Consider the following 12,187-nt stretch of genomic DNA (forward strand, 5'->3'; position numbering starts at 1 on the left):
GAGATCAGGGTCCTAGTTCAAGGGCGAGGTGGCCCCTCTTAGATCCTGGCACTATGGCGGGAGCTCATCACTTTTCTCAGCATCAGGAGGAGAGGTCTCGGAAACCACATGGAGCTGGGCAGCCCCCTTTCCTTAGATGTGTGAGGTCCGCTCCTCCCAGCTCATGGGTCCTCAGGACCATACTCTCTTCCCTTGCTTTTTCCAGAATGACAAGTGCCCACTCGTCCTACCGTGGCACTCTTCTTAGTGCCTCATTGCTCCCTCTTTGCCTTTTCTGGATTCCAAATCATTCCATCAAGCTCTCTCTAATTAAAATAATGAGAAGAGCCTGCCTAAGAATCAGGTTTGTTTTCCTCTCTTTAGGTCTTGTCTTTTGCTTTGGTTTCTAGAAGTTTTACTAAGAGGAGCCTGGGCCTATCTGTGTGTGTGTGTATTTTTGCGTGTGTGTGTGTGTGTGTGTGTGTTTGTATGTGTATGTGTGTATGTGAGAATTAGTGTCATGGTTGGATATATCAAATATGCCACATGAAATTTTTCCTTATCTTGGAAAATTGTTGGCTATTTTTCCTTCGCATATTCTGCAACCTGTCCCCCACGCTCTGTTCAGACTGCTGTAATTGAATCTCTCTCATGTGGCGAGATACATACATTTTAATAATGTATTTCCTTGATCGAACAAAACACCCCAAAGATATTTCAAACATTTTAAATATCTTCTCATTGAATGCTATAATGCTACTTGCTTTCTTTTTGTTCACGGACATCCAATATTTCATTTGCTATCCCCATAGACTCTTTATAAGGTAAGATGTTGGTGCATATGGTAAATGTGTCCTCCCTATAATACTTTATAACATGATTTGAAAAATAATGTCCACCCACTTCCATTCTTGTTCCTCTTCTCTTTTCCATGGAACCGTGTCATGACATTTCCATTTACAGCTGTAGACTTTTTTGCTTGTGTTAGCCTGTCCTTCATATCCTAAGATAAAGTAGACAGCATCGCTCTCCATGTGAATGTGCATTTTACAAAAAGCATATAATTTGTACTTAATTGGTCTATAGTCCACCTATCTATCATCTGTCTGTTAACTACCTATCTATTATCTATCTATCATATGTATACTGTGTTTCCCCGAAAATAAGAACTAGCTGGACAGTCAGAAGACACATTAGAGTTGATTGTCCGCGTTGGTCTTATTTTAGGGAAAACACGATATATGTGTGTGTGTGTGTGTGTGTGTGTGTGTGTGTGTATACACACACACACAAACACACACTTATATGTAATATATTTATTATCTATTAGCTATCTATCATCTATCCTCTATCAATCTATATCCATCCATCCATCTCTCCATCATCTATCTATCCATCCACCTACCTCTACACATCTTTGTAGTGGGAAAAGAGAGTTGCACTCCTCTTAGTACAAAATATGAGAAGAAAATCATCTGCAAGATTATGTACCAACCCTTACTGGAAGACATCTGGACCCTGGACCAAAGCATACAACGAATGTTCTCAGTGAACACCCATCTCTTCTGATAGTCTCTCCCGAGGAAGCATTATAGCTTTAGTGATAGGAAAAATAACTGTTGTTGATATTTTGGTTGTCTGTTAAAAGCAGTCAATTAAAGTGATTGATACTTAAAAAGATGTACGCAAACATGAATAAGTGAGAATATTTAAAGTGTTTGTACAATTTTAAAAACCTTTTACATATTTTATAGGCTATATGTATAAACAGAATAAAAATTCTAGAGGCTGTGGACTCATATCTGCAGTAAGCATTTCTAGGTGTTAGATTAGATTACTGTTGCTTAATATTTTTCCTACTTTCTAATTTAAAACATCATTTTTAGAATTTACACGTGTTTTTAAAATAAGGGGCTAAGGAGCTGAAAATAACATCTATACTGGAAGCAGAAACATGTGCAAGTGTGTGTAGAGGCAGAGAACATGGATTATATGCCTCACTATCAGGCATCTGTGTCTCTAATGTCTCTCTGAGTGTGTGTGACTGTGTGTGTGTGTGGGGGGGGTGTGGGTGTGAGTAGCTCTTTGGTTGGGAGTGAGTAACGCAGGCCCTCCTGTTTTGTGTGACAGACTGGCAGGTCCTGCTGCAGGGAGACTGCAGTGACTGAGTCACCTGTTTATCTTCCTCCCTTCTGTTGTATGTCCTCAAATGACACCTGAGCTCTAAGAGCAGGTACACTGAGTTCTGTAAGGAGAAGCCCTGAAACCTGGGTGATCGTTCACCATAGTCCAATACAAAGGTGATGCAGATTAGGCCCAAAGTATGTACATTTAGTCATGGTATACTTCTTGTTATAGTGATGAGTATGTGTGAACAAAGCCATATGTACAGGCACTTATTACAGAAACAATCTCATGAAGCATATCATTGGAGACTGAAAACAGATGAGCTAAAATCTGTAATTGAATTATAATGCATATCTATCTGTACAACATGTACAGAAAAGTAGAACTTATGAACAAGGTATTTCTGGGTGGGAAATGGGGGGTTGAGAGAAGATTGCATCTTCTGCATTCCACCCACCTAAATGTTTGAAATTTACTTTAAGTTTTTAAATCTCAGAAAACCCACATTGTCGAGAGATTCAGAAAAATGGGGTGAAAAATAGGCATTCACATGAAATAGTGATTAACGATGCTCTTGTGTAAAGAAACGCAGTCCTAGGTTGGATGTACAGGTAAACGCATACGCCTGTGAATGCATAGGAAATGTGTGAGAAGTCCCATTCCCCATCATACTGAGAGCCTGTGTCTAGAATGTGTCATCTCATGCATATTTCTCTGCACAGGGTTCATATTCTCTGCAGGCACATTTAACGTAACTTTAGAAGCACAAAACAACACCCTAACATTACAGAACATTACAGGCCCCACGTAGTCTCACACACACACACACACACACACACACACACACACACACGGCTAATGCGAAGTAATCCATGTGTCTAAGACAGACCGGGGCTACCATGAAAGCAGCAGTTTACACGGTTGTGAAATAGGAGGGACTAGCATAAACTAAGTAGCTTGAGGTGGAAATATTCGGAAATACAAATGAAGGAAGGAAAGAAGCATGGCATATGGCATCTACTCTGCATTATACGTGAGACTTAACATTTCTGTTTACGAATGGCATGCATTCCAGAGTTGGGCAAGGGAAAATGATGAATCAACCCCCATTTCATTGGCTGAATTCCCTAACTCTTTTGCATAGTCTAGATTTCCATTAGAAGCGCTTAGGGCCTGGTGGTCGATATTTGATCCCTGGAAGGACAGGGCACTTCAGAAACACAGAGCGGGGTAAAGGGACTGCCAGACAAGTAGGTGGAGTATATGAATCCACAGGTCCTGCTCACACAACCACACCTACCAAGATCCACCTGGAGTTCGGTAAGACTTCCTCATCTCACCAGACACTGCTCTGCCATCATTTATTCATGTTGACGTTGGGGTGTGATTTAGTTGGCTCCTCGCTCTGCAGCTACTACTTTACACTGATTTGGTGCTGGGGTGTGGGTGGGGGAACCCCTTAAACCACCATAGAGAAATGAAGTGGCGCCCGTCCCAGACAATGGCACGTGCCTGCAGCAGTCCTCACGAAAGGGCATGCCAGTGACCATCATGACGATCTCCATGAACATCTGGATTCTAAGCTCCTGCTCTTCACACGACATTGGGGCGACACCCGGGGTCTGTAGGTGGGACATCATCTCTGGTTTCTTCGGGGGCACAGGGAGGCACTAGCACCCAAGGAAAGAAACCCGGAAGAATTCCCTTACGATGAGCCCTGAGGAGCACAGAAGGCCCAGGACGTCCAATAACACAAATGAGATGCCAGACATGACACCCACCTCCCCACACAGATGCTCTTTAACATGCAGTAGTAACAAATAGGGCAAGAAGTTGGGCTCAGGGGGCTATAAATCTCCTCTGGTAGCGTTTGTATTCTCTTCCCAAATACTTGCCTCTTATCTTGCCTACCCTGTCCAGACACACACCTGCAGTCTGATACACACTCTTCATATTTCTGTGTTTTATCTCTTATCAGTTCTCATTGACCAATGTTCTTCTACTTCCACGAAAGGAATTCTTGCTGATATGTTTCCACTTTTGCTTTTTGTGTTTCAGTATTCTGCCGTGCAGTCTGTCAAAACACGAGTTCCAGCACCCCTGGGAGATTCAGGTGCAGAAGGACAGGCCACACTGGCTGTGAACCCTTTCTGGTCCCAGGCAAAAACATGCGGTGAAGAACATTGTGTCAGGGAGGCCTGCTGTAGCTGCACCACAGCCCTTGACCTTTGTGAATGACCTCTCAACCCAAGTCAAATCATCATGGAATCTGAGTATGTCCTATGCAATTGGAAAGGCCGTTTTTGGCCAGCAAAGGTTTTGTCCCGATCCAGAACCTCACCACAAAGTAAGAGGAAACAGTCATGTTCTCTACAAGTGGAAATTCTCTCAGTCCATAAAAAAATTCAAGTGAAAAACCGAGATGTGAAGATCCTAAACGAGTCTCAGATTGAATCCATTGCCTCCTCACTAGTGGCCCAGTCGAAGGCCAGTTTCTCACCTGGCGAAGAAGCGGCCTACAGAAGCGCTCTTACGATGGCACTGGAGATTCTGAAGGAGAGAGCAAAGTTGGGTCAGGCAAGAGCCTCAGATGACCCAGAGGCCACTACGCAGTCTCAAACGGGACCGCAAAAGCCATCTCGTAGCAAGTATCAGAAGCCCAAAGGGAACTCACCAAGACGTCTTAGGAAAAGAGAAAACCCCACATCACTGTTGCCCCCTTCAGGGGGTGAGGACACCCCGGATGGAGACAAAGAACAGGTGCGTACCTCCATCGCTCCTGTTCCTAAGGAATCGCAAGCAAAGTCCTCACAGAGCTCCAGCGTTGGCCCAAACTTCCCATCGCTTTCAGAAGACAACCGTAAGAAAGAGGGCAAGAGAAAGAGGGTCCCCTCAAGAGTTCTGTGCCAGTGTTGCACAGTCGAGGAGGAGAGTGCAGGTGGTAAGGGTGGAGGCGTCCTTCCATCTCGGCCACCTGGTTTCATCGCCTCTGTGCCCAAGGCTGTGAAAGCAGAGGCGCGTGGCACCCGCCCAAAGACCCTGGCTGTCTCCTCTGAGAGCTCTACCTTCTCTGGGAACGGGAAGGACCCTGCACAGGGAGCCTGGGAGCCAGAATCACAAGGTACGGCAGCATCCTCCAGCGACCCTAAGCTGCGGCTGCCTGATTCACTCCATTCAGGAAGCAGAAAAAGGAAGCTGAAGGTACCAGATCGTGAGAAAAGACAGCAGGAACCTCAACCTTTGGTTGGCTCCAAGGCTATTCACCCCACCACCGCTACGAAGAAGAAGGGCACCAAGGAAGCGGCACGAGCGACAAGAACGGCTTTCCCACAGGAGCCGTGTCCCATCACAAAAGGAGCGATGGTCTGGTTTAAGTTTCAAAGTCACCCGTATTGGCCAGCAATGGTAAAGAGTGTCAACCACACAGAGCAGACGGCGAGGGTGGTTTTGATTGAGGAAAACATGCACCATGAAAAGCGCGGCATTCAAGTGCCTCTTCGAAGACTGAAGTACCTGGATTGTAAAGAGAAAGAAAAACTAATCAAGAGAGCCGGGAGACTGTACGAGCAAAGTGTGAACTGGTGCTTCTCCCTGATATCCCACTACAGAGAAGGGCTCAGTCGTGGGTCCTTCAGGGGCTCTTTCCTGGACTATTACACTGCTGACATCAGCTACCCAATGAGGAAAGACATCCAAGAGGGGAATCTGTATCTTGAGTTCCCAAAGGTGAATTATGCCGACCTGGAAGATTCTGAGGAGGAGAGCTCCCCGGACGGGAAGCCCCACAGGAAACTTCTCCCTGACCGGATGAGGGCCGCTCGGGACCGAGTCAACCAGAAGCTAGTGGACTTCATCGTGAAAACAAAGGGGGCTGACCACCATCTCCTGGATATCGTCAAAGGCAGGAAGGAGTCCAGGTGGCTGGCGTCCTTCCTGAAGTCAGAGAGGTATGTGATCTGTGTTGAAACATACCTGGAGGATGAAGATCAGTTGGATGTCGTGGTGAAACATTTACAAGAAATCTACAAACAAATAGACAGGAACAAGCTGGCTCTGACAAGAGACGACAAAGTGAGTTTTGTTCTGGAAGTCCTTCTGCCAGAAGCCATCATTTGTTCGATTGCTGCGCTTGATGGAGTAAGTTACAAGGAGGCAGAAGAAAAGTACCTGCGAGGGCCACCTGTGCATGCCCGGGAGAAAGAGCTATTTGATAGAAACATCTTAAAGACTGTGAGAAAGAGAGGGAGAGCAAGGCTAAGTGACTCTTGCCCTGCGCCACACCTTCGCAGGGAGACCTCTCATTTGCATCATTACTAAGCACCCCTGTGTGCATAATACGTGGCACCCCTCCATTCTGTATGACGCGTAAAGACGGTCTGGAAATTTGAGAACGTCAAATTTGGGAACCTGCTGAATTCCTTTGGGATCCATCGCCGGCATTTGTGGGTGTCACGGTCACCATCATTTCTCGTTCCCAAACTCTTCACAACTAATTTGTTAAAATATTGCAAACACGTGTACTTATCTCTACTTGCTCGGATATGTAACTGTCCAGATATTATATCTTCACAACATTGCTTTGGACTGTGTATACTTCATATTTTAATATAGGGTGTGCACACTTCCATTACATGAAAGAGCCCTGGTAACAGACATTAAGCAACGATTAACTTTAAAATCTGAGAAGTATTTCGCAGAAACATCACAAGGGTTGCTCATTCATTCAGTGATGCATCTGTATAAATGATCGGATTCCCTGCCAAGATAATTCCAGAGTTTTCCCTGCTATGCTTATTAGTTTAGACAAAAACAGCCTTGAGAGGTGAAACCAATGACAGAGATGTTTTCTTTGCGTTATCACTACCGTTAAATGTTTCTTGAAAAAGCAATCTGAAATCCAAACCAAGTGAATGGATCGTCCACATGGAGCCCACATATGGGTGAATGAAATCTCAGCCTGCAGTACACACTTTGTCAGCCTGTGCAACGCTGTAAAGAGTCCGTTTCCGTGAGATTCCATTTATGGGAGTAGCTCTTCTTCAATGGCCAAATGGTTTCCTAAAACAGACCGGCATCTGGCTGTCTTGCTCACCGACAGTCACTGGATCCCCTACATATGGCCGTCTGTCCCCACGTGGAAGACAACCAGAGTTATCGTGTACACAGTCTAGCTACTCTAGACCTGGGAGTGCAGGCTGACTGAGAGGAGCCCATCTTACTGGCGTAAATTAGAGAAAAGCAAGCACTGTGTTCTGGACCTGTGTCCCCTCAAAAGCGGTCATTTGTCTCAAAGCAAACAAGCTTTATCTTGTGACTTACTCCTTGACCAGCTCCAACAGCTCCCAACAGTGTAAATGCAGACTGCTAAGTCATCGCAGGCTGCTTGAGCAGTAGGTGGACCAGGATCTGGGACTTGGGAAGTGAATACAGAAAAGTCTCCATTGTGCTAAATGTGGCTGTTGTCGGGATACAGTGAAACACACGTAATTAAAAGATCAATTCTGAAGCCGAGGAAATGTTATCTTCACTTGGAACAAGGGTTTTTCTTGTTTGTTTTTTGTGGGGAAAAAGTTAGAAAAGCTAGTTTACTTTTAAAACTTGATGTGACAATAAACACTGAACATTTAACATGAACCTGAGTGCGTTTTTATTCTGAGGGGAGTCAACTGTCATTCACGGGCCCATGTTATGTGTTCGCATGTCCAGGTCATTTTTTTTTTTTTGGTGACATTTGCAAAAGTCAGCTGTTTCGATTCACTATAAAACCACTGTATCTTTCACTTCAAAACTCTGCTTCACCCTAGTTCGGACTGTACAACTACATAGCTGGAATGTCTAACACACACACACGTATGTATGTATGTACATATAATATGTTTGTTTCGGAATGTTGGTGGTTGTCATGTTTCACAGTTCACTATGAATTTTCTTCTCATTCTAAATATTCACTTTCCTGCTTGTTTTTACACTTTCAGAAGAGGGCCGTGCAGATTGTATAAGCTTCAGGCCCTACAGAGTCCTCTTGGACATGGCCTGAGAGAGACCTGGACTCCTGGGGCATTGTCCCCGGGCCAATCCATGTGACATGCTCATGGTCCCGGGAAGTACTTACAAACACACCACCTCCGTGTTCTATGTGGACCTTGTACATCGGGACAACACACTTTAGCTCTGCTGTAACACTGTGTCTCTCCATCAAATGTATCACTCTGCTTCAGCTTTCTCATGGAGCCATATCTATCTCTACATATAACCTTTTCTTCACTACTTCATTCATTCATTCATAGCATTGTGAGTCAGTAGACCAAATTACAGGTGCCATAGAAAAGACATCACAATTTTGTGCTGACTGGGATACACCAATTCATCTTCTTAGTGAGAAATATTTATCAGTGTCATGGACTGATGGCCTATCTGTGACACCACACCCTAACTTTGGCCACATTTGTGAGATCCTGGGTTTTTGTTTTCTTGGAGCAAAGGGAGAGGATCTGGTCCCTCCTGGGGTGCCATTTATACCTGAGGTATTCACTGAAAGGGGGGAGGCATGCCTGGGACATGCATCTCTTCTCCTCTTTGAATTGCAGTCACATTTGGGGTGGATTTGTGGCTGGCTGTGTGAACTCTGAGATTCCTTCGAGCCTGAGCAGTTGTTAAGGAGGGTGTACAATTGACCAAAGCTGGTTGTCTATCACAGACATGTGTATACAATGGGAAAGCCCAACCTGTCATCCCTGCTCATCCATTGGGTTAAGGAGACCTCGTCTCCTCCAGTCATAAGGCAGATGGCTGAACATAAGGCCCCGATCCTAATTGTTGTTGATTGGGAAAGCTGCACAAAGACAGCATCCACAGCATTTACAGGTCTCTACGTCCATATGTGGATCTAACAAAGAAAGTGGAACTCGGAGACCTGGAAAGGTGATGTGAACAAAAATCTCAAATACCTAAAATCCCTTGACCCCTCAGCCTGGCATTAACAATCCTTTTACTTTTGCTACTGGAGAGCAGCTTTTGTTGTTCCTGGAAACTTGCAAAGACCTCTTCTAAGGCAGCTACTTGAACAGATGTTGCTTGTAACATTCCTGCTAATTTGTAACATCCATCCCTGGTAATTTTCCTTGCTATTAGACTAATAACAAGGGTAGGTATGACTAGGTAAGATCACAGCACAAGGAAGATCACAGTTTTTTAAAATGGGAAATACCTTATATTCAGAAGGAAATGCAGGAGCTGGTTAATATGTACTTGCATGAACTGGGATAATATATGTGCCAATGGAATGTGAGGATGTTGAATCAGTAAGACAGGGACAAAATATAAGTCCATATAGGGGAGAATTTATTGACATGGAAGCACAGAGCTGTGTCTTGGGGTTCCATGTCCTAGCATTGGCCTATTATGCTGCTAGGGTGGTACCTTTAAGCTTAGACAACAGCTTAGCATACAGGAGATGGAGATGCAGGAATTTCCTTGGCAATGTTTTGAGGAATTGGTAAGAAGGTACAGGCAAGTGGGTTATTACAAATCATTTATTTTGTGAGACCAGGAGTTAGATCTCTGAACTCTGTTCCCTGGGAGGGTGGAGAAGATACTTCTAAAATAAAGATTGTGATGGTGACAGAGGCACTGGCATCTTTGATAAGTTCAGTGTTGGCTCTCCTCATATATATAGAGGGGAAGAGTAAAAGGCAATCTTACATACTCTTAATCTGAATTCATTTAACGAGTTAATACTCAATATATTTTAAATTGTGAAATAGACATAGCTATACATAAGTAGTCAACAAGACGTAACTATATGTAATTTAAATTAATAGGTGAAGCCAGAAAGCAGAACTATTTTATGCTTCCCAGTTATTTCTTATTTATTATATGTTAATGCATCAATACTCCAGATAATTAGTGGTACCTAGGTAATTAAGTTTACTGCTTAACAATGGGAAATCAAGTAGTGGAAAATACCTTTTTCACAAATATAACTTCTTTTTTCTGCTTGAAACCCAGAGGCTGAAGATCACATTTTTCTCAACTCAGAATTATCATTTCTTGTTGGAATGAGAACTTACTGCTATTGATGATTAGTGTTACCTAGATAAATAGTTGACAAGAGATAACTATAAATATTAGAATAACAATTTTATGCCAGGAAGTGGAAAAAAATCCTTTTCACTTCTATGTTCTTTGTGTTTGTTGGAATAATAATGCATTATTATCACAATATTGCGTGGTAACTAATAATTAGCAATTTAGCGATAACCAGTACTATCCAGAAAAACTAGTTGAAGATCAGAAGCTAAAGAAAAATTGTTGAATCCAAGGAATTTGAATAATCAGTATTTCAACTAGGAATTCATATCTCTGGTTGGAAATATTAGTTCAGGAGATATCTACTAATATCCAAATGATTAGTTAACTAGAGATAACCACAAATAAAAAGAAGACTTCATGAACTAGAAGACCTATTCTTCCCAACACTAACTTCTTTGTTGCCCAAATAATGTGAGAGTACTATAAGATTTTCAACAGTACCTAACCAACTAGTTAAGGAGGCTTAACAAGTGATTATTAGGAAACCTGGTGGAACACATGAAGTTGAAAAACACATTCTTTTCCAATTTGTCTTTTAGGTACAGTGTTAATACCATAGATAACTAGATTTACCTATGTGTAGGCAATATTTAAATAGAGACACTTATATAAAATACAAGTTACTAGCCAAAGCCAAGAAGCTGAAAATTACATTTTCTCAGCTCTAAGTTCTTATTTCATTCTGAAATAACTGAGTCATGCACACACACACACACACCGGGGGTGCCAAAAAATGTATACAAGTGGACACTTTGGTCAACGTTGCTCAAGCAATAGTTCGCCATCATCAGAAGTATCTGGATGCTGATGGTAACCACTTTGAGCACCTCTTGTCATTGCAGAAGTCAAACATGACTTGTATTCATGTTTTGTTACCAGTATATATTGAGTATTACAATTTTAATACAGTTTTCCTTTCTTAAAATGTGTATACATTTTTTGGTACCACCTAGGTAAATATTTAAGTACATGTAAGAGTTGGCCATTAGAATACATGTTTGATGCAAGAATGATGCTAACATCCTTTTCAATCTAAATTTTATTTCATTTAGGAATATGACAATAATATAGGCAACTAATGTTTCTTGACTATCAATGTATCTAGAGTTAACTAGAAAGAAGTAAATAGTGGATTCCAGGATGTGGAAAACACTTCTTAACTGTACCATCTTATTGTTTGTTGACATAAGACATTAGTTATATAGATAATTGGTGACGCATAGGCAATTAGTTACCTAGAGAAATATAGACATAATCAGAATGATGTTTTAGTCAGGAATCCGAAATTCCCATTCTTCTAAAATATGATTCCTTTTCAAATAATGTATTTTTATTATAGGTAACTAGTAGTGCTCAAATAACTAGTTTGGCAGAGATAATTAGAGATAACTAGGAAACGGGTTGAAATAATGTATTTTTATTATAGGTAACTAGTAGTGCTCAAATAATTAGTTTAGCAGAGACAATTGGAGATAACAAGGAAACGGGTTGAATTCAGGAGGTTGACAGACCATTTTCTCAATTTTAAATTCTTACCCTTTGTTGAAATAACATGTTACATCTATTTTAATTGTATATATGAAAAATGTGTAAGTACTATAGATAACTATCAGTCACCAGACAGCAATTTAGTTAATTAGATACAAGTACAGTAAATATTTCATTCCAGGAATTGGAAACACATATTTCTGACTTCTAACTTCTGATTCATTATTACATGGGATGTTAGTTCTATAGATAACTCATTGTACCCATGTAACTACTTATCTAGAAAAAAAATCATGATTTCGTCATGTCAACTCGTTTCTTGTTGAAATATTGTGTTAGTTATATAGAAGGATGGTAGGACCTAGTTTACTAGATATAACTAAAAAATATCTAGAACAACAGCTTGAATATTGAAAAATCATTTTACTAAAATCTAAATTATTTCTTTTGGAATAATATGTTGGTACTATAGAAAAATACTGGCACCTAGGTAAGTAACTGA

At 41.8% G+C, this 12,187-nt stretch overlaps 1 protein-coding gene across 1 annotated transcript; it reads left to right on the forward strand.

The window, feature by feature from the left end:
• Positions 1–4,641: 4,641 nt before the first annotated feature.
• LOC117025473 (PWWP domain-containing DNA repair factor 3B-like) lies at positions 4,642–6,423 on the forward strand. Its single transcript, XM_033111367.1, has one exon. It carries the CDS (start codon positions 4,642–4,644, stop codon positions 6,421–6,423), a length of 1,782 nt encoding a protein of 593 aa, XP_032967258.1.
• Positions 6,424–12,187: the final 5,764 nt, after the last annotated feature.

Source organism: Rhinolophus ferrumequinum, chromosome X (genome assembly GCF_004115265.2).
Source record: "Rhinolophus ferrumequinum isolate MPI-CBG mRhiFer1 chromosome X, mRhiFer1_v1.p, whole genome shotgun sequence".
Classification (NCBI taxonomy): domain Eukaryota; kingdom Metazoa; phylum Chordata; class Mammalia; order Chiroptera; family Rhinolophidae; genus Rhinolophus; species Rhinolophus ferrumequinum.